We start from the raw sequence: 23,787 nt of genomic DNA, 5'->3' as shown, positions 1-23,787 counted from the left end.
TTTTGTTATTTAATTTTTATTTAAAGTGTTAAATTAGATTTATAGAATTGGTGTTGATTTTTTTTATATTAATTAAGGTTTCCCTACCTAAAAATATTATAACTTAGTAAATAAAACAATAAAATTATAATCCGACGTAATTTTGTATTCATTCAAAAACCATACAGCACACTTCTAATCTGACGTATTCTGCTAAAATTCAAATACTTTTTTGCACGTAGCTCCTGGACTATTAGCAAATAAATATTATGTTGGCGGTGGTGATGCGACCGTGACTAATCTCTTGTACTATTAGCTGAAGGATAAAACAAGTGCCTCGTAAAACACGGATTATACCAACTTTGGACTTTTCTCGAATTTTCGCCTACATCGTTTAATCTTCAAAAGTTTGTACCAAAATATTTTATTTTACGACCCATAAAAAGTTCTTTTCCTGTTCCTAAAGGTATTTTAAGTTATGTAGGTTTTTTTATAATTTACTTTTCACAAAAATGGCATGTTTCGTTTTTTACGGGTACAATAAAGAAGTTCAATTAACAGGAACTACTGATCCGATTTGAAAAATTCTTTGAAAAATTCTTTCAGTATTAGATAGCCCATTTATTGAGGAAGGCTATAGGCTATATATTTTATCTCGCTAAGACTAATAGGAGAATATGGAAAAAACGGGGGAAATTATTTGAAAGGGCTTATCTCGCGAACTACTGGAGCAATTTTTATGTTATTTGGCACAGATAAGAAGTATACCACGTGAAGGATAGGAATAGACTATCAATTTTAATCATTTTTTCAGTGGCTATATATTTTATACCCGAGCGACGCCGGGGCGGGTCGCTAGTATTGTATAAAATATTGTAGGTACCGTACTTAAATGGAACTTGTCATAAAATCTACTTATACAGCCTGTGTATAAAAATATAATACAATATTTTTATACACAGGCTGCCCAAAACAGTGACGCGTTGGAGTCCATTTATTCTTTCACTTCACAATAAAACGTCTGTAAACTTTTTCGTTTAGTTGCGAAAGTAAACTCATTTTTCATGTCGATACCTAATCTCTTAAGTTGTCGACCCTGTCAAGTTCGCGAAAGAAAACAAATGGCTGACAGAAAATATTGTTCTCCAACTATCCCACGCGTTTCCAATCACACTCGATTGTTTTAGCGAACGTTTTTTTTTTCTACAAAAAGGCCCATATTTATCAGGCTTTTGTTGCGTTGGATGCTCGCTGATTTTCAGTGCTGACAGTTTCTACGCTCACAGCTCCACGATTTAACATAGAAAGTTGAACATATCCAGCCAGGTTTAGCACTGAAACCATAATATATTTTTCTTTGTTCAAAGGCATGCTTAAGACAAACTTTGGAGGCGTTTTTATTTTTACTTTTACTTAATTTGAACCAACATTATTAATATTTTAGCACCGCAATTGTTATTGTAAAAGATAAATTATTATGCGTCATGACGATACAAAACATGAAAACATTAAATGACGAAATGCGCCTGGAAACAAGAAAACCACTGATCAAACTGCAATCAAGTTAACTAGAAAGCAGACTACAGCTGAATCAACTTCATTTCGAAATCAAAACACCATTGTTCGCAACGCAAACTATTTTGCAGCAAAACAAAACGATATTACCTTTCAATAGCTTGTGACAAAATGAAATACAGCTGTCATGCGCCCGGAATACGGACAATACGGAGGTGGCGCGCGCCATGCATACCAAATCTGTCTACCGCTCTTTTGTACGTGGAACTAATAATATTAACACCCTGTATATAGCTATTAGCGCTACGGATGAGTTTGAAACTGAATCGCCTTTTCAGAGTTTTGTGAGAGTCCGTTCTTTTATAAATCATGTGATTACTTTGTTTCATTTTTATAGGATTTAAACATGTAATGATCACGTTTGGAATAAAAACTTTTCAAACGAGTTTTAAATTACGATATAAAATCTATTTTCAAATAACGAAAGTTTAGTTAGTCCTTTAAATGTTTGATTGAGTCATCTTTATTAACGTAAACGTAACATGGCTCAAAGACGTCGACGAAAGTTAGAAGACTCTAAGTATAAACCAAAATAGTTAACCAACCAAAATATCACAATTCACAATATCTTATCATCACAACTGAAGTACCGTTTTTGTTCGCAGCGGAGTGCGCACCAACTCTAGCTCCATGGAAACCACCGAGCGAAGTGACCAGCGAGACCATACCCCACAGACCAGCAGACGACAACCACGGCATATACGACATCAACGACATAGTCCACTTCGAGGACAACGACATAGTCATGAGAGATTCTAAAGACCACAACAAACTGGACAACTCTGTCCAACCCAAAAAGTATGACGACGAAGAAAAATTTAATATCATCAAGAAGATTTTAATACCTGATGATAGTAAGGCTGTGGGGGTAGTTAACGATGTTGATAATGAGTTGAGAGGGGAAGATGGGAAGAAAGAGAGGGACGATGGGTGCGAGTGCCAACATGGGGGAGGCTGCGTTGCTCACGTGTGTTTGTGTCCGCTGGGCTACGCGGGAGACAAGTGTGAAGTAACACTGGATTTGAAGGTAAGATAATAAGTATATTGATTGTTAATAGGGGAGTGGCGTTGATATTTTTAACCATGCTGTTGATACCTCAGTTTATCCTAGCGCGTGGAAAGATGCCAGCGTAATTCCATTACCTAAATCTGTTAGACCTAAGCTGATTTCAGACTACCGTCCAATTTCCATATTACCTTTTCTTTCTAAAGTGTTTGAACGGTTGGTCTGTCAGCAGCTTACTAATTACGTAATGCAAAATAATCTTTTAAGCGCTTTCCAGTCAGGTTTCCGACGTGGACACAGTACCACTACTGCGCTAATAAAAGTAACTGACGATATACGACTTGGCATGGATAACAAGTTACTTACAGTTCTAGCCTTATTTGACTTCAGCAGCGCATTTAACACTGTCGACCACGATGTATTGATTGGAATACTAAAGACATTAAATTTATCATCACCTGTAATCAATTTGTTCCGAAGTTACCTTGTGGGACGCCGACAGAGAGTAAAGCTGGGCAGCTCTTGTTCTGACTGGACTGATATCTCTGCCGGTGTTCCCCAGGGTGGTGTTTTGTCCCCCCTTTTATTCGCTCTTTTTATCAATAACATCACTAAAAATATTGTGTCGTCTTTCCATCTTTACGCTGACGACTTACAGATATATACTCAGTCGACATTAAATAACCTTCATGTTACCCTGAATACCTTAAATAGGGATATTGAAATTATTTCTAATTGGGCCTTGAGCCACGGTCTACTTATCAATCCAAACAAGACACAGTTAATAGTTATTGGTAGTCCTGGCATGGTATCTAGGATTGACTGGGGTAGCCTACCACCGGTGGTCGTTGATGGTACGATTGTACCATTCAGTCAGACGGTTAAGAGCCTTGGGGTTTTCCTCGATGAAACCTTGTCGTGGGGACAGCAAATTAAAGAACTTAGCAGGAAAGTATTTGCCACTTGGTACTCCATTTCTCGACTCCGTTATGTTCTTCCCATACCAACCAAAATAAAGATAGCAGAGTCTCTGTTTTTATCCACTCTCGATTATGCTGATACTTGTTCCGTCAACCTGACTGAGGATCAGCTCAACAAATTAGAGCGGCTACAAAATCTTGCCATACGATTTATTTTCGGTCTTAGAAAATTCGATCATGTATCCGAATACCGAAGGAAACTCAAGTGGCTACCGATTCGTCGTCGTCGCGATGCTCGCATTTTGTCACTTGTATTCTCCATCATACATGATCCGTATCTGCCATGTTACTTGAAGGATAACTTCTCTTTTCGGCAAGCAGATAAAGAGTTACGTTCTGCTTCAAATCACCTTTTAGACGTGCCTGTACAACATACAAAGTACTATAACTCTTCTTTTGCTGCTACGGGAATAAGGCTGTGGAATTCATTACCTACCCATATAAGAATGGCGACTACACTGTATCGGTTCAAAATGCTCGTAAAAGAACATTTTTTATCTATTAGTAATTCATGCAATAGTTAGAATTTAAAAATGATGATTAAATTGTAGTTTTAAGTTCCAACTTCTGAACTTCTTTTTATTTATGTCCTATTTTTTTTTAATCACCTTTTTATATGATATTATAATGTATGTATGTATGTATGTATTTGTGTATGTATTATTAAAAAAAAATATTAAATCCTTATCCAAGTAAATATTGCACATTCACCTAATATCAATAACATACTGTCCTTTGCCTGTGGTTGCCTGGAAGAAATTACTTATTAGTAATAAGGCCGCCATTGTGGTACACTGTAGTTATAAGTTGATAATTATTGTTGTGGTTTTTACTTCTTAGTGTGTGCGCAATAAAGAATATTTATTATTATTATTATTATTATTAGTGGCAATATTATTAATGGAGAATAATACTCATTCGTATTATGCATTCAGATTTTGGGGTCATGTCATATAGCGCTTGCTAAGTAATGGACCGTAATATGAAAAAACTAGAAAATTAAATTTCAACCTTTAATAGACTCTATAACAAGTAGATTTTAAAACTAAAATCACGAAAATCTTGTCAGGCATAGAGGGCTACTTGTGTCTATCTGAATTAAAGTTAGCCCTATATATTATTATATTATTATGATGAATGATATGACGGTTGGAAATCAGTTGCACCAAAATTAGTGAATCTCGCGGGAACCGTACATTTTCCGGGATAAAAAGTATCCAATGTCTTTTCCCGGGGCTCAAATTCCACACCAAATTTCAGCAAAATGGGTTCAGCGGTTTGGGAGTGAAGAGGTAATAGATAAACAGACACACTTTCGCATTTATAATATTGAGTAAGTATGGATGTGTATGTGTATCATTTTTTTTTAAAGAAGGCAGGTCGCTGTAGCCCTGACGTCACTGCGACCCATGAGGATCTATTGTGACTCCTTCGCACTAGAGTATCATCCCCAACCCAGTACTGCTCATAAATTGAACGATATGGTTGGGGTTGGTGCCACGAATTTCCTCTGTGGACGAGTATTCGTGGCGACCAAGGTGCCTGTTCCTGCTCTGTAAAGCAGGGCAGTCGAGGAGAAGGTGAATAGGTTGTTCATCCTCCTCCTCACAGAATCTGCAAGTCGTTATGTGTATCATACCTTTTCTTTCACCAATACATGTGACGAGAGAGATAAAACCATATTTAATCCAGGATTAACGTTTACTCACACTTGCGCAAGGGGGCCTTAGAAAGAACTTAATTTACCTCAGTAAAACATTCTCCAGCCCACGACTGAGGTAGGGTGTCAAAGAGATGTAAATATTATGAAAGCTTTCTGAAGTTCACGTCCGTAACTCGAGTAATTCTTTTTAATAGTCTCGGCCAGACGACTTTTGAACTTAAGAGGATTCCACACCGCCCTTTTTTCCATACAAACGTTGTCCCCTGTTTCCTCCCTGGATAATGCTAGTAGAGTTATAATTTTTTTCCTGAATATCTACGGCCACTAATAAAATGTCCCTATGTTTTCTTTTTTTTCATAATTTAATTATTAAATAAGATATGAACGTTCAAAAACCCAAAAAAATGGCCAGATTTTCCGCTGTGTTCAAACGTCCAGAAAACAGATTTGGCTACATTATACAAAAAATGCAAAACATAGGAACACAGCTCAAGCCTTTTTTTAATCTTTAATGAAAAAAGTACTTAAATCGGTTAAGTTTTGGAGAAGGAATCAGGGGACAACGAATCGTTGATTTTCTGGATTTTCTGCAGTTGTCTCTATCGCGTTCTATCGGTATAGGCTTGAGGTAAGGGAGACAGCTATAGATATTACACGTACTTTTTTTTCATTTCTCTAGGCCCTGTTGTATCCTCTTAAAAACTCTTTATATACTTTAGGGCCCTTATATACGGGAACAAAAGAGTCTTGGAACTTTTAAAGGTAGACTTTTATGGTGATAAAATCTTATTGTTTTATTTAGCATCATCATGTTAAGTTCGTTCGCATTTTGTGTTACACGGCGTGCAACTCGTCAATGCACTAATACACTTATTATCGTCAATGCAAGTGTATTATATATATATATATATATATATATATATATATATATATATATATATATATATATATATATATATATATATATATATATATATATATATATATATATATATATATATATAATACACTTGCATTGACGAGTTGCACGCCGTGTAGCCATTCTTGTGTAGCAAATTTGCAGAGACTGCTTATATCTCGAGCATGTCCTTCTACGTTGCGGCGCGTCTCGTTGTAAACTGATCCTGAAAAGAACGGCCCGTGGTTTTTTTAAGATTCAATCATTCAACACACTTATAATTAAAACAAAAGTTTGTAAGCGCATATATGTGGGAGAGTCATGCTTCGGCACGAATGGGCCGGCTCGACCGGAGAAATACCACGTTCTCACAGAAAACCGGCGTGAAACAGCGCTTGCACTGTGTTTCGCCGAGTGAGTGAGTTTACCGGAGGCCCAATCCTAAGGGATTAGGGTAAGCCCTATTCCCTTCCCTACCCTCCCCTATTCCCTTCCTTTCCCATCCCTACTCACCCCTATTACCCTATTCCCTCTTAAAAAGCCGGCAACGCACCTGCAGCTCTTCTGAAGCTGCGAGTGTCCATGGGCGACGGAAGTTGCTTTCCATCAGGTTTGCTTTTGCTCGTTTGCTCCCTTATTTCATAAAAAAAAAATCACGTGTTGTGCAATATTATTGACAATCTAGGGTTAATATTTAACGCGCCCGGCTTTCAATCTTATTTTCAAATAAGTTGTTCTATAAAATATATTGTGGGTGATGTGCTTATTTTCAAATAAGTTGTTCAATAAAATATATTGCTCAATAAATTGATCGTCTAGGAGCTCATACAAAAAATAATTTACAAAGAGCAATTTTATCATGAACATATGAATCTTTTTGATCCGCAATGTTCTATCTTATTGCTATGTATACAGTACACTACAAGTTTTCATCTATCATTCCAGATGCCTCGTTTCAACGGTTCATCGTATCTACGGCTACCGGGGCTCGGCAACTCAGCACAGTCGTGGCTCGACATACAGGTGGGTAGTTTCATATATAATAATTATATCTTTTTTTTTCATACCGTTTGCTCGTTTGCCCCCATAAGGGGTCAACGAGCAAACGGGTCACCTGATGGAAAGCAACTTCTGTCGCCCATGGACACTCGCAGCAACAGAAAAGCTGCAGGTGCGTTGCCGGCCTTTTAAGAGGGAATAGGATAATAGGGGAGGGTAGGGAAGGGAATAGGGGAGGGAAGGGACGGGAACAGGAGAGGGTAGGGAAGGGAAAAGGGTAAGAGATTGGGCAATTTGTTCTTTGTATTAGGTATATTAGTAGTTATACTTAGTAGTGTTAAGATTTTTTCTATATCAAGGTGGTGACTACGCGCGTTAGTAACATAGAATATCATTGCTACGCGACGTAGGACTTAAGAGACATAATAAATGTAATACGTCATAAAGTCAAAAGAATATTATTAGATATTCAAAAAAATAATTTCATGTTAGTTACATGAAATTATTCAGGGTATATAATATTATTTATTCTATTTCGAGCCTTTGAGTAATGAATACTCCATATTATAAGCATCATTTTATCACAGAAACCTTAAAAAATCTACTGGTTTATGTTGGTAAGAGTTCTTAGGTGCGATAGCAAATCCTTTTTTAATTATAAATGTCCCCAAAAAAGATTAGATTCAATATGTATGTTCATTGTTCACTCTGCAAAGTCTCGATACGGAAATGTACAGACTGTATTTAAAGTATTTCCGATCAGAGACTATTCTGTTAAAAAATACTATTAAACGTTTTCAATATTCGACGAACTGTATATAGGTTGATTGTGCTTTTATGTAAGTTGTCCTCGAAAACGTACAGAATACTCAAATCGTCCAACTTCGCCGTCCTCTATTTGCGCAGTGTGTAACTTTTAATTGATTTCCCTGCCTAGAATTTAAATTTTGTGATCTAAAACTACGCTTTTTTACGTGGCAACTTCCCTTTGTAGAATAAATGAAATCGGTTATTTTACTATTAAATTTTTATCCTATAGCCATAGCATAGCATAGCCACAGTGGAAATACGAAAGTATAGATAAACTATGGAGATAAACTGAAGGTGCCGTTCCGATCTTTACCGCGGCTAGCCGCGACTTGGTCGCGACCGACAAAATTCAATGAAAATGCCACTTTATGACAGAGACTATAGTTTGTATAAAGTAGTATTTTATTAGAATTTTTAGGACTACTTAGTCTATGACTCTATGCCATAAAGTGGCATTATAACTATTTAATTTTTGTCGGTCGCGGTGCGCATTAAAAATCGGAACAGCATCTTCAGTTTATCTCCACGGTTTATCTATACTTTCGTATTTCTACTGTGGCCATGCTAGGGCTACTGGCCAAAAGTAGAAACTTGTAAGCTATGACGCTCACAGACACAAACATCATTTGTGTGTGTGAGCGTCATAGCTCCCAAAAATGTACCGATTTGGATTATGTTTTACAAGAGACTAGATGAGCTCGCAAAACTTTTGTGTCGAAACCGTACATCTTTCCTGCATAAAAAGTATCCTATATCCAAGTATCTGCATACCGAATTTAATTAAAATTGGTTCAGGGGCTTAGTTTATAGCATATAAACAATATGCTTTTTACTAGAACTTAGAAATCGGGCGATTTCAGATAACAAATTACAGAACAATGCACAACTAGATCCCAGCACGTAAAACTTGTCCGTATTGCACGAATTAGATTTCTAAAACACTACTGTATTCTGCTACTATACACATTTGTACCTTTAATGTAAATGCTTAGCCAGAATACCTTACGACCTTCGCTTTTCACGTTGACAGTGTAAAATCGATACGTCTGTCGTGTCGAAACACGATTATCGTTAACAAAATACTGGACTAACTTAACGATTTGTCATTACTGAAATTCATTATTGTTATTTTAGTGTCGCTTATATTAGGGCACTGCTCTAGGGAATAGTCAATTTAGCATTGTATTAGAGTAATTCCAGAATATACGACGTTTCTTGTATATTTTTTTCCATAACTGCATGTAAACTGTTTCAGTTACGGACCAAGAAAAAAGTTGGTCCGTAATATTCAATATAAAACTAACATTTGCTTAAATACATACGTACAAGTTATACGATAGCTGTTACAAAGTGTAATATTATAGGTGCAAAAATACGACGAAACGTTTCGAGAAAAGGTAGGTAGTGCCCTTGCGCGCTTCGCTTGGCTCATCTTGGCGGGGGCACTCCCGTGCACCCAGATTTCATTAGCGTTAAATATCCTATTTTTAAATACAACCACAAGCTGCCGCACTCAAGAGTAATTGATTATTGTTGATGATAAGACGAATATTAGTAACTAGAGTCTGGCTAGCGAAAGATGAGACTGGAAAAAGGCGGCAAATTCAAAAAATCTACGTATGGCAACCTTGTCTATAGTCGGAATTATAGTCTTGATACTTGATTATTTATGAAAATAATATTATATTTTAGTTTGGATAACTCATTTCAAGAATAAGTTTATTGTTGTTGTTTACTTAAATTTTATTTTGCAATACATTTCATTATGTTTTGTTTTTGACGAAAACTCTTGCATGTTTTTGTCGGAGTATTAAAACCTCTTGTTTAATACTTACCGTACATCATGAAATACGGTACGGTATATTACAAAATATAATTTAACCAAACAATTATCTTCTTTTTCTTAAACTAAATTGTCACTACTGTTTCTAAGTTTAAATATAATTTAATTTAAATGTTAAATAATTTCATATAATATTATTATAATTATTATTACTCGCAAGCATCATAGATTGTATTAACTATACTCAAATATTTTTAATACATACTTGTACAAGCCTGAAACTAATAACCCCCCCTCGCAAGTTGATTAAAAACCAAGGATTAAGGGGAGATGAAAAAACAACACAGAACATCAAAGGTTGCTGAATTTTTTATCGCATTTTATATAAACATTGGAAAGGTTTTTTTTATAAAGTTTATTTACAATTGACTAAAATGTATAGGTGTCATTTTGTTTCACAACTTTTGCCATCTTGTTGGTAGGGACACGATCCCATTGGGGCTTCTGATGAAATAACTGCAACAAGTGGTTTTGGCAGTCCTCTTGTGATGTCAACCTGACACTGCCTGCAGCGATTGAAACAGGTGGAAATCTGAAGGTGCAAGGTCAGGACTATACGGCGGATGCATTAACACCTCCCAGCCAAACTCCCGTAACCACACGCCTTTATTTATGTGGCCTTCTTTTTTAATCCTTTTTAGGGTACAAACACTGACATCTGAAAATATGTTCATAACATAAAGTTAGCATTCACTAACAAGGGTGCTTTCAGGTATTTTTTTGTAACGTTAGTGTCTTACCGGTCTAAGAAGAAATCTCATCAAGAAACTGATTTTGTCTTTAAACACTCTTCTTGGAACATAATATCTCATATTTTATTTATGCTTGATATTTTAACTTGCATAACTGAATCCTTTGCATCATTCATGTTACCTGCAAAACAATAAATTCAATTACATGATAAATAATATTGATTTTAATTTTTAATTAATTGTAATTGAAAGTATCAAAATCTTTTACCTGTACTTACCAACGCACTGGGATATTTCATGTAAACAATCTTGTTTTTTGTTTAAAAATTGCATCCTTTTGTAAGAACTTTTTTGTTCGTATTTACTAATCATAGCTAAAAGCAGTTTTCGCAAATCTCTTTTCAAAGTTTTCGTCACGTTTAAATTAAAAAATCACGTAAACCACAGAAATATTTTTCACTTTGACAAATAAACAACAGATGATATAGGTGACACTGACGTTAATGACAGTGTTACCATAATCAGTTTTGCAATAAAAAGCCAGTCTCATCTTTCGCTAGCCAGACTCTATATTTGAATGAAGATTTTGACATATAAGGCCCATAAAATATTATCTGTCAAACTCTTCAATAAAATGAAATTTCATCTAAAAGTACGGCAGTTAGTATACGGGCACATCACTGCACTGGCCCGGTATTGGTTTGTTTCGTTCTCATTAAACTTTAGGAAACCTTTTCTAAAGTATAAATAGTAGAGTACCTACTACGTACCCCTGGCCGATAAACAAATATTTTATGGAACATTTCGACAGTGGAAGTACACTTCCTCAAAACGAAACCGCTGTTCGCTCTCTCCGGAATTTTAAACTTGAGCAAAGTTTCAATTAAGTTTTCCTTCTGCAATTATTTTGTTTGTATCCGAAATTGATTTAAGGCTTCGTTCACGTTTTATATTTCCGCTTTGAAATTAAATAAAAAGGTTGTGATTTTATGCTCATACTCAATTTATATTTAGATCGTTTGTATTCCTTGTTTGCTTTTTTCTCCGAAACCTCTGGACCAATTTTAATGAGATACGGATTCCTTTCGTAACATTCAAGAGAGTCCGATTGAACTATGCTTGTACTACACTAGTATAAATGAACAAAAATATTTTACTGTTTATTGTCTTGCATGGATATATACTCCGAAATGACTAAGCTGATTTTGATGGGATAAATAGTCTACGGTAGCCTACTTTATTACTACTACAAATCAAAAACCTTCATATTATTAAACTTACACAGCCTTTCATGGGCGTAGCCACACTGGGGCAACTGGGGCGCTTGCCCCACCCTGGCTCTGACCTATAAGGTGCATAACTAAACAAAAAAAATGTTTTCAACTAACTACAATCATAATATCCGTACAGCTCGACAAGGCTTTGAATGAACGTGGCGAAAAAAGGAACTAACGCTGTCATCATACAAAAACGTCATTTTTGACAGTTCTCCTTCCAGCAGCGCTCCCGCCGTTTTGGTAGGTTGACTGCTGCCCCACCCTGAGCCCAGGCCTGGCTACGCCCATGCAGCCTTTCACAAACTACTCAAAATAACACAACGCTCCAACTACACACACTGGCAAAATTAGCGGAACATAGGTAAAAAGGGCCAAAACTTGAACTCAAGTGATTCGGGCTGTCTGAAAGCCTTTTTTATAGCTTCTAAGCTCATTCAAGAAATAAAATATTGAACAAAACTGGCAAGTTGACAGGTTTTTATAGCAATTATGCCCTAATAAGTGTTTTTCGATTATTGACGTTGTAAGTGTTCCTGATAAGAATGGCGTTTTAGCGGGGTGAAAGGTATGCTCAGCTCATTTGATTGTTTGGTTTTTGGAAGAACACATTGCTTAGATACAAAATTAGTGATTTCCCAGCATCTGCGACAGCTAGAGCTGTAACCACGATAGAGAAAGGTCACACCTACCGTTCGGTCAGTCAGGCCTTAGATGTGTCGGCTTCCGTGGTTCATCGTAACTTTCAACGCTTCAGAGAGACTGGATCTTACGTTCGGAGACGAGAACAAGGCAGATATCGGGTGACAATGGTTCAGGATGACCATTTTGTAAGGAAACAAAACTTAAGAAATCGACCTCAAATTGCTACGCAGACACGAAACCTGTCGGAACAGGTCCAAGATGAACGTGTAAGTGATTGTACAGTAAGAAGAAAACTCAAAGAAGTTAAATTAAACTCAAAAGTGCCAGCAAGTGCACCAAAACTTGAGACAGGACACCGAAGAGCCAGCCTAAGATTTGCGCGTGAACATCAAAATCAGACAAGTGAGTGAAATCTTGTGCTGTACAGTGATGGGAGCAAATTCTGTGTACATTCTATTGACAGGCGATAAAGAATGTGGATAAATCATAAGGAAAGCTACAGGTCATCAAACTTACCGGAAACAGTGGCCTATGATGCAGGCTTCGTAATGGTTTGGAGTTGCATATGATTTGGAGCCCGCATGGAGCTGACGATTATAGATGATGGTACTTTGACAGTACAGTGCTATAGCACCGACATCCTGGAACTGCATGGTGTGCCTTTTACACAGTTTTAGGTAGTAATTTCAATTTTATGTGCGTCCATAGAGTAAGAAAATCGGGCATTATTACCTAAACGATGCTGGCGTAGCCCAGGTGGAGAGGCCAGCGTGGTCTACGGATGTGGATCCGATTGAAGACGTGTGGCACATCAATGGGTGAATGGTACGAGTTAAAACTCCAGCTCCAAAATGTGTCCAGGAGCTCGAGTTGGCGCTACTGGAGGAGTAGGAGAATATCCCACAGGAAATGATTGACAATTAAAATGCAAGCATGGAATGGCGTATCCAGGCCCTCTTGAGATCCATAGAAGGCATTACAAGCTTTTAACATGGCATTTCTTTAATAAAAATGGAGAATATATCTTAAAAACTTACTACTGAAATTTCAAAGATTTTCTTAATTTTTTGATTTTTGCTGTTTTTTTTCTATTTTTCACGTTTTTGTGCCCTGAATTTATATAAAATTTATTTTTTAATAATCATTTAGTAAATAAATAAATAAATATATAAAAATCAGTGAACAATTTAAAAAAAAATGAAAATTTTGTTATGTTCCTCTAATTTTGCCGGTGTGTTTACATCAACTAAAACCGTGTCTAAAACACGAAGCAGAATTTGATTCATTATGAACAGAGCCTCGTAGTTGCAATTTGTCGAAGCAACTTCTGTGGACCGAAGTTCGATAACTGTGCGCCAACTGCAAACTTCGATATTATATTTACTCGGCTTACAGGGTCCCAATTCTTAAACCTTGAATGTCGTTTCGATCGCAGTTTCACTCGTACATTATGGTGACTTTTCGATTCTTGCGACAAGCGACCGCTGCCCACCAAAATTCAATATTAAATGCTACTTTATGACTTAGGCTATAGGTTAGTACAGTTATAACACTACACGGGTTGCTAGACCAATGTTGGTAGAAAATGAAACCTATAGCCTATATCATAAAGTGGCATTCTATTTGAATTTTTGTCGGTGGCGGTCGCTTGCATCGAGGATTGGAAAGTCTCCTTTAGCCAGCATCATGTGCATTGTACGCGCGCAAGTGACAGAGCCTGCTATTAAAACGACATTCGAGACTTGAGAATCGGTCCCCAGATCGCTTTTAGTTAACAAATCGAGTAATTATGAAATTCCAAGAACCACGACTTTGATGTTGCAATGTTCACGTGACTGCGAAACGGAATATTTGTTGATGACGGTAGAGCTTTGGTTTGCTTTTGCCAACATATCTAAGCAAGTAATATCGGGGAATGAACTGTTTGTGAAACATACGGTGATAATAATAATTATTCCTGTGATGTGTATTTTTGTTTAAATATTTAATTTTCATGCACTATTGATAACGCAATATGATGACACAGCTTTTTTGGGGAACCAAAGTCTTTGGTTTTAGTCTGTGCACTACTGATAACGCTTTTCTTGGAAACCAAAGTCTTTGGTTTTAGTCTGTTGACACTTGACGTAGCTACTACGCCACGCTACGCCGTAGCTCCGTAGCAATGTAAAGCTTAGCTACGCTAAATAGTGTTAAATTTATTATTTTTTCAAATTACATAATTGTGGTTATGTAATGTCCTATCCTGGGACTTGAAGTATCTTCATACCAAATTTCAGCGATTGAAGCGCGAAGAGGTAAAAGCTAGACACTCCCATTTCACAACCTCAGTATGGTTTCTCCAGTAATCCAATTCTACGATATCTTATATATAAAAATGAATTTCCAAATGTGATAGTCGCGCTAAAACTCGAAAACGGCTGAACGGATTGGGCTGATTTTAGTCTTAAAATATTCGTAGAAGTCCAGGGAAGGTTTTAAAGTGACACGAAGTTCACCGGGACAGCTAGTATTATGATATAAATTGTTAATTCCAGATAACAGTGAAGCCGAGCAGCGGCGACGGGCTGGTACTGTACGACGCGGAGCACGTCAGCGGCGACGGGGACTTCTTCTCCATACACCTCCGAGACTACTTCGTCGAGTTCGCCTTTGATCTCGGCTCCGGGATAGCGCTAGTTAGGTAAGAGTTAGGTATATAACAAAAATGATGAGTAAATAGAATCAGGCGTTACTTTGCGGAAATCTGTAGCTTAAAATTTAGTTTATTATTATTTTCAGCACAATTCCGCGAATTTATTTAAAGAGGATGAGGTGAAGGATTACTCCTTATAGTTGAAGTTCGCAGGCTAGTAAATATTCGTTTTGATAAAATACAATGTTATGTTATTCTATATTAGGTGGGAATGGTTCATTATAATATGTGTTTTCTGTCAGAATTTTTTCACAAATGCTTTCTGCCAGACACGAATATTCCTTGCTAACTACAATTTGGTTCATACCTTGATATTCCTATAATATTTTACAGATCAGCATACCCCCTGCAGAAGGACGAGTGGCACATAGTCTCGGTATCACGAGCGGGGCGGCGCGCTACTTTACGCGTACGCTCGCTCGGCGCGCACGCTAACACGAGCGCACGGGTGACGTCAGCTGCTATGACGTCAACGGCGCGCTCTGTGACGTCACGAGGCTCAGCGCGATATCTGACGCTGCGACAGCCGATGCTACTGGGTGGTGCTCCGCAGCCGCTGCCACAGAGATTGGCGCTTACGACGTCGTTCAGCGGATGCGTAGGGAAGGTAAATATCGACACCAACAATTTATACTACGCTAACTCATAAAAGTGAACTTTACAGGAGATGCGTTAAAAGGGAAAAGAGCAATAACTTTTTTCATAATCAGGGTACATATATGAAATTTGGCACCATTAATAGTTAATCTATGTACTGTAATATACTAACCTTATTTATTTCTAATTATTAATATTTTAGGATTTAGCGCAAGTTAGCCGTATATAATCGTAATTCTTCAATAAGACTTTACATGATACACCCGTCCAACTAATGATAGCGTAGTGTATTACGGGAGATCACTGTATGAAATATTATTGGTTTCTATTACCATTTCTAAAACAAATGATGCATAAATTTTAACCTTCGGTTACTACATATATCCACAAGACGTAGTAAGTTAAATTATTCACGTAAATAGCGCGTTTTTAAAGTTAGCTTAATTTAACTGGTGCGTGCGACACTGGCGGATAACGTATTAAAGGCAGTCAAGTTGAAAATAGCGTCCTTTACATCGTACTGTGGAACCAGTTAGCGTATTATTTCAAATTTAGAGTATCGATTCCTATACATTCAATGTGTAATAAAACTTATTTTATTAAATAAAAGCAATAAGAAATCTATCCAAACGTTCTTATCCGAGTCATATAACAGATTGGAGGTCAAATACCTACAAAAGATATTTTAGAAAAACTCAAAGGAAGGCGGAACCTCTAAGTGCTTGGGGGTACGCACGGCATCAGCCGATTATTCCAAGTAAGCAATGAGTTGTGCCCTGGGATTTGGAGGCTGCCTCACTGACCGAAGTGCTCTGGCAACTCCAGAACGGGACAGGACCCTTCACCTGACATTATGCGGCGATGGCGGAATAGGGCCAAATTACGAACTTTCGGTTGAGACACTATTGAGACTGTCTCGGCCCGCAAGTCAGTTCAACCTGCTAACATCTATTCGACCTGGTCTTAAAGAATGGGTCAATTGAAAGACCGGTGTACTGTCTTTTCGTCTCACGTAGCTACCGACCGCCTTAGGGTGCTTCGGTCGGTACCTATGTGAGATAGTCACCACCGCAACAAAGTTATTATATATTATGAGCCTTGCTGGAGAGTGAAAATAAGTGGCAAGCGGTGAAGACTTTTGTACAACAGGTGGTGTCTGCTGAAGAGGACGTTGAGCGTCTAATAGAGCGGGAATGGCTCAATCCCCGAAACAGGCCAAGGCGAAGACGTAGGATCAGAATTATTAATGATCACAACGTCCCGTCTAGCTTGAGCACTCGGGGCGGCTGCTTGGGAATTGGTTACGATGCGCATGGCTCTCCTGGGTATCGCGAACTTAGAAAGAAGATGCGAGCAAGCCCCAAAGGGCCAGGCCACAATACTGCGTTGCGACATCGCATCGCAAATACTACTTTGCATTTTGCATATACACAGACAGATAGTCGCCTTCTGTATAGGCTATAGCAGGCTCGTCTTAGGGGAAGATTTATTTACCTTCCAGGCCCAACAGATCTACTAGAGACTATCTGTCTGTCTATCTTTCTGTATGTCTGTCTGTCTGTTACTTCTTATTTTGGTGAGTCCCCAAAATAAGAAGTAACAATGAGTCCCTGGAAGGCCTGTGTACTTCCCGGGGACTCACCATGCCAATCATGCTTTTCATCCCATAAAAATGTACGGTTTCCGCGCAATAAACGATTTTAGACGCAACGAAGTTGCAGGCATCATCAGCTTGTCGGAAATAAAGGTGCAATACTTGGTAAAGTTAATGACTAATGTTAATAGAGAAGGTGTTTGAATAGGAGTCAATGCTATAGGTGAAGAAATATTAAGTGGAGCTCCCAAGTCGTTTATATTTATGTATTGTAATACTTCACTATCTTCCTGTCTTTGCCTGTATCTCGGCTTGAAAAAGGTTCATCAAGCATGACGTAATTATACAGAGGCACGAATTTAGGATTATCAATTTCGGCAGGTAACGGTGACGTTTCCAATTTATGTTGAAGTAATGTATGTGATTATTAAAGTATTTTTATTATAATATAAAAACATGATATTATATATCAGAGACAAGGTAGCATTAATATACGTATTTATATCATCATTTCACAACCTAAATATCGCTTACATAAGCACATACTACGCTAACTATGTGTTAGCGTAGTGTTGCACGGAATTCGAGAAAAATGGTTAAAATAAAAAAGAAAAATGTAGATTATTGCTATAAAACATATTTATACACTTTGCCCTACACTAAAGGTTTTTATAAAATGACATCTTATAGAGCGACAAGTGTGAGTTAGGCTAATGTAATGTAAATAAACAAGGCGGTGCTTTCTCTCCCCCCTTACATGCCGCCAATATTAGTTAGCGCAGTTTAGATCGAGTGATTACAAAAAGTACCTATACTTAGCGTTTTTTAATATTCGTAACTTTGTTATTTTTATATATTTCTGCAGGATTTTTTATTATATATAAAACACCAAATTTTAAGGCATTTGGTGTAAAAAATCGGATTTCCCAAAAAATCGAGTTAGCGTAGTATAAATTGTTGGTGTCGATATTAATCATAAGTCAAAAGCTAAAAGGCTGAAAGGCTTTCCTTTCAGCCATATTCGTAAGTCAAAATCTAAAAGACCGACAGTAGTTAAAAAACAAGGGAAATAGGAAAAAAACGAACGAAATCGCGGACAACAGCTAGTTATTAATAAAGGGCAATATTTTAACTTTTAAGCTGATAAAACGTTTGTACTTTGTACACTTTTATTACAATGTTCTTATGACAACCCTTGTTTTAGTTGGTGATTATTATAATTATTATTATAGTTGGTGATAAACGACGAAGAGCTGTCTGTGGTGTCGGCGGCGCTGGGCGGCGTCAACGTCGACAACTGCGAGGAGAAAAATAATGAAACCTGCACGTGAGTAAACTATATATTTTACATTTTTCACATTAGATAAAAGAAGTGTAATCACTACGAGTAACATAAAATATGAGGGCAGTAAAGGTGTCTCACTTTGATGTAATGGTTATAGAGTCAACCATTAAATTAGAGAAGGATTCTACAATGCGCATCTTTTTATGATACAATCCATACTATACTATTATTATAAATACGAAAGTGTATCTGTCTGTCTGTCTGTAACCTCTTCACGTACAAACCGATTTTCCTATAATTTTATATGGAGATACTTGGAGTCCCGGGAAAGGACATAGAATACTTTTTATTCCGTAGAAATGTACGGTCCCCGCGCAATGCTCTCTATGCATTAAATAAAATGTAAAGATTTTAATGTTTCCTAAGTAAAAGATTACTTTCGTAGGTGCTTTGAGCTTTCAGACTAAATTTGACGGAAACGCCAAAATAAACAACTAATATCTTGTTCTCAGGAATGAAATTTGCAAAGAGACATTACAAAACATACCCATCTACCCCAACAACTTGACCGAGCAAGACGCGCATCACGCTATCGTTCCAAAAAAGGGATTCAAACTGAAATACCACAAGAATAAGTCGAAAAAACATCCGCGCATCGTCATAGAGAAGTACAAGAAGAAGAAGTATATCGCAACGAAAAAGTACCTTTACATGCAGAACGCTGTGGAAAATAAGAGTGATATAACTGAGACACCGTATGACGGACAGACGTACATGCAAGTTAAGTATTTGGACGCGAACGACGTGAACTGGGGGGACACCAGCACGTATCCTAGTTTCAGCGGTACAGACAGCTTCATACATATAGACGACGAGGACACTATGGCACGGTAAGAAAATAAAACTTTGAAAAATACGGTACACTTTAAAATTACTTAAATTATTAGTAATAGTGAGGAAGCAGTATTCGTTTACTTAATAAATGTTTTCCTTTCTTAATATACCACTTAGACAACATGTGATTTGTACTCTATACAGTGTGTAACAAAAATTAGTGATAATACTTTAGGGTGTGTACGTGTTCCTTGTGGAGAGTTCACTGTGAAAGTAGCAGCGCTGAAAGACGATTTTTTTTTTCACTTTGTATGGACAAGGGCCCGAGCGTCACGAGTTTCCCCATACAAAAGTGAAAAAAAATTTTGGTCTTTCAGCGCTGCTACTTTCACAGTGAACTCTCGACAAGGAACATGTTCACACCCTAAAGTATTATCACTTATTTTTGTTACGACCTGTATAAAAAAGTTTTTTTTTGTCATTTCATGTTTCCCTCCGCTGCCACCAAAAAATCTTTAAGGGAACTAGCAAACACAATATCATTTATCAATAATTCTTTAAAATAAAATAAATATTTTTATTAAAAACCCTTATAGTTTAAAAACGTCTGAAAAACCATTTTTTCGTCACATTACAGTCTCCGCAGCGGCAGCGTGGACGTGAACGTGCGGTTCCGCGCGCGCGCGCCGGACGGCCTGCTGCTGTGGAGCGGCCGCGCGCACGCCGACTTCCTCTCGCTAGCCATTGAGCGATCCGTGCTCGTGTTCAGGTACCGATTTACCTCTGGAAAGACTATATGCCAAGGTCATAAGGATCAGTTTCATCGCAGATGTAGAACATTGAACCATGTACTATCAGAGAATTTTATTCAGGCAGTTGGCGGACCTACGTAAGTTGGTGGCTTTATTTCAAACCCAGCCGACAGATCACGACATAAATAATATATTGAATTGATATAACTGCCGTCCTGCAGCTGTCCGTTAACTGCCTATGAATATTTTTTTTCGATGGTACTATCACCTATAATTTATGTGTGAGGAACTTGAAGACTAAATGCACATAATATGTAGGGAAAATATCCTTTGAGAATGACGAATGACGTCATATATATACCTTCCTGATATTATGAAAGTTGTGGCTTACATCTGTTTGAAAGTTTTGAGGCTTATACCCTATGACTTATGAGCTAAATGTAGCATTAATAAGGCAATAATAATTCTTTAGGTACGACCTGGGCAGTGGTGAAGTGGTGATCATCGCAAACCACACAAAAGTTGACGATGGTCTGTGGCACAGAGCACGGGCTACGAGGTAAGTCTTCTTCTGCCTATTAAAAAAATTATACCTCAAGGAATAGCCAGTGCATGTCAAAGGGAAAATATTATGGCCGGTTCCAGTCCTAAGGTTTACATAGGATTTTTTAAGAGTGCTTTAATAGGCATGTTGACTATTTTTTTTTTCTTATCGGTAATTGAAAGACACTTAAAAAATAGAAACATCGTTGAAAGAATGACTCTGCTAGCTTAAAAATTCACCAAGATATGACAATTCAAATATCTCATAAAAAGACCTGCCCGAAACGCTCCATACAAAGTGCTACGAAAGTATGACGTCAGTCTTTCGTAGTTTGTACGCATCGGGAGACAACTTTGTTCGACAGGTATATTAAATATTGCGTTTATGAAAGTGGTTTCATAACAAAAGTTGGTTTTAATTGCATAAGTTATCGAATTGTATACAAATATTAAGAAATTTAATTGAAAAAAAATTCGATTTAAATATCCAAATTTGAAGGCGCATAACAAAAAACAATACAAATGCTATCAAGCTGAAATTTTGGGAACACTTATTTTTTTACTGTGATTTCTTTATTTTATTAACAACATTTGCTAATCTTTGACCTTGTCATCATCCCTATTAATTCACTAGCGTCAAAACTTTAACCAATAATTAACAACTTACAACACTAATGAATAGAATAAATTATATTAAAAACTTCAGAAACTAGCCAAGTATTTAAAGTTCTTAAGTCTGAGAAATCGTTCTATATATTTTAAACGAAATTTTTATTTTCAGAAACAGACAAGCTGGAGTCCTAGAGGTGGATGGACTGGGGTCGGTGGGCAAAATATCGCCCGGGAAACTCAAACAGCTCAACACAGACAACGGCCTCTATATAGGTAAAGTATAGACTTCTATTTATAACCACCTATTATAAAGCTGTTGGCACAGCTATTTGCCGTCTAATGTTATGCCTGTCATTTATTTATAGCAATTTCCCAATGGCATTAACGCCTGCTTTGTTTATTTAGGATTGGATCAATAAGAATCTTCATTTTAGTTTCCAAAAGGCCAATTCAATAGGGATATACAATGCGATGTTTCTCGCACAACATTATTTATATACTCTGTTAATTTTTATAGAAAACTAAAGATTTGTGAAAAACGTTAGCTCATGATTCACCAAGATATTTTGCGCGTGTTGTTTGTTATGGCGAATTCTAGTAAATTCTCTCTCATGTGTCATTTTTTACATGGCGGCGTTTGCCGATTTAGGTCACTTGCAAAAACCGCCTCGGGAATATTAACTATAGGTTAAATTTTAAAATGTTATCATGCCAATTTCAGGAGGTCTCCCTTCAATAGAGATAAACTCGAACGGCAAGTACACGAGCGGGCTCATCGGGTGCGTCTCCCAGATATCACTGAGCGGAGACTTCGATATCCCGCTGTCGCTCGCCAAGCTGCCCCACACCATCACTAACAACGTCGGCCGGTGCGATTAGCGACGCCACTGATCCGGCTCTAACATTCCATGGGATAGCGCCGCCTCTGATGAGTTTGGAACTGGCGCTGACTTCAGTATGCACATTAGCGCCGCCTCTGTTACTAGGGTTACTAGGTACACTGAGGGTTGCGCTTCACATTCGATAATTTTGACGGTGTAAGATTTGACATAATTGCAGTAAATCGTATGAGTTTCGGGGATAAGAACCCCCGAAATTTATCACCTCAGAGCCTGTAGCCAAGCAAGCAAAAACTAATACGATTTTGATTCAAATTCAAGAGTCTGATTAGTTTCAAATTGAGCCGCAGAAAGATCGTGCGCTAGTATAGCAGTCAGGAGTAGGAAAAGTCATTAAGATCGAATTAGTTCCAAATTGAGCCGCAACACGATTTTGCGCTGGTATACAAGATGTTAGTGTAAACACCGTTATCCTTGAAACCATCAATTAATGAGCCCGTCAAAATGAACAACTTTTTCTATGAGAACAATCCAGGGAACTCAAAAAATCGTTTTTTTTTTTAGTTCGCAGCATTTTTCTCATAGAAAAAGTTGTTCATTTTGACGGGCTTATTTGATGGTTTCAAGGATAACGGTGTTTACACTAACACACTGCATATATCGGCGAGTCGAGCTGATTCGATTCTCGATTTGATTCTGATTCAGTCAACTGTAACTGTAAGGCAAGAGGTCCCTAACATGATGCTTGCGATGCCTCATGTCAAATACATTTTCTAACTGTGTGTTATAGGGCATCGCAAGCGCAATTCAGCGATGCGATATGTTAAATCCTTTGCTGTCAAAATTATCGAGTGCCCCTGACACCCCCTTAACATCCTCTGGTTTGAATTTAAGATGACACCACAGGACTACCCCTAATCTCAACTAAAGAAAAGTTATTATTATGTATTTTTGTTCCAAAACCTAAAAACTCCAAAGACTTTAACAAGATGAGTTGAATACTGAAACTAAAAAATACTATGCACAGTCGTCGAAAGAAGTGTTTATACTTCTGTCGATGACTGTACACAAAATAATGAAAACCAGATATAAATCAACAGGGACTATAAAAAACACATCGATTTTTTTCTTATCCAAGTTATACCTTAAAATGTCTGAAGTTTGTTTATACTCGTATCAATTATCATGCCTTCCTATTCAAGTTGCATTCTATATCTTCTGAATTATGAAATGTCAAAACAAACGGCTTGATAAATTATAATTGGGTATGTTCCTCATATCAACCCAGTATACTGGCCAGGGCTCATGACGTCAAGAATTGGTGATTCTTTCTGAAATTAATTATACGTCTGAGCCAAGACAAGACGTTTTAAATCGCTTCTTTATACATTTTGATCGGCGATTCTATCGCCGATCAAAATGTATGGAATTGACATTAGATGGATACGTCAACTTCATAATAATATTACCGAACGTGTATGTCAATTCCACTTCTATAAAGAAAACGTCTTGGCTAAAGGGCAAGGTTATACAGGATTATTTTTTCATCAGTCATTGGTATCGATAATAGAGTTACGTATTAATTCACAGATATATTTTTCATTTCAATTAATTTATCCTTTATCCAATCTAATACCGCTTGGGCGCACTAATTACGAGGTCACAACGACGT

General features: G+C 37.3%; 1 protein-coding gene across 1 annotated transcript in view; it reads left to right on the top strand.

The window, feature by feature from the left end:
* Positions 1 to 22,555, top strand: part of LOC121727992 (pikachurin) — a 145,512-nt gene extending 122,957 nt beyond the window's left edge. The window contains exons 9-18 of the mRNA XM_042116076.1: positions 2,160 to 2,581; positions 7,047 to 7,124; positions 14,902 to 15,047; positions 15,393 to 15,666; positions 18,483 to 18,577; positions 19,048 to 19,425; positions 20,007 to 20,138; positions 20,594 to 20,680; positions 21,446 to 21,549; positions 21,998 to 22,555. Coding sequence (XP_041972010.1) covers positions 2,160 to 2,581; positions 7,047 to 7,124; positions 14,902 to 15,047; positions 15,393 to 15,666; positions 18,483 to 18,577; positions 19,048 to 19,425; positions 20,007 to 20,138; positions 20,594 to 20,680; positions 21,446 to 21,549; positions 21,998 to 22,155 — 1,874 coding nt within the window. The 3' untranslated portion in view covers positions 22,156 to 22,555. The remainder of the gene's footprint in view (positions 1 to 2,159; positions 2,582 to 7,046; positions 7,125 to 14,901; positions 15,048 to 15,392; positions 15,667 to 18,482; positions 18,578 to 19,047; positions 19,426 to 20,006; positions 20,139 to 20,593; positions 20,681 to 21,445; positions 21,550 to 21,997) is intronic.
* The last annotated feature ends 1,232 nt before the right edge of the window (positions 22,556 to 23,787 follow it).

The sequence above is a fragment of the Aricia agestis genome, chromosome 6, assembly GCF_905147365.1.
Source record: "Aricia agestis chromosome 6, ilAriAges1.1, whole genome shotgun sequence".
Lineage (NCBI taxonomy): Eukaryota > Metazoa > Arthropoda > Insecta > Lepidoptera > Lycaenidae > Aricia > Aricia agestis.
Note: the sequence above shows the minus strand (reverse complement) of the source record. Positions and strands in the feature narration are given on the sequence as shown.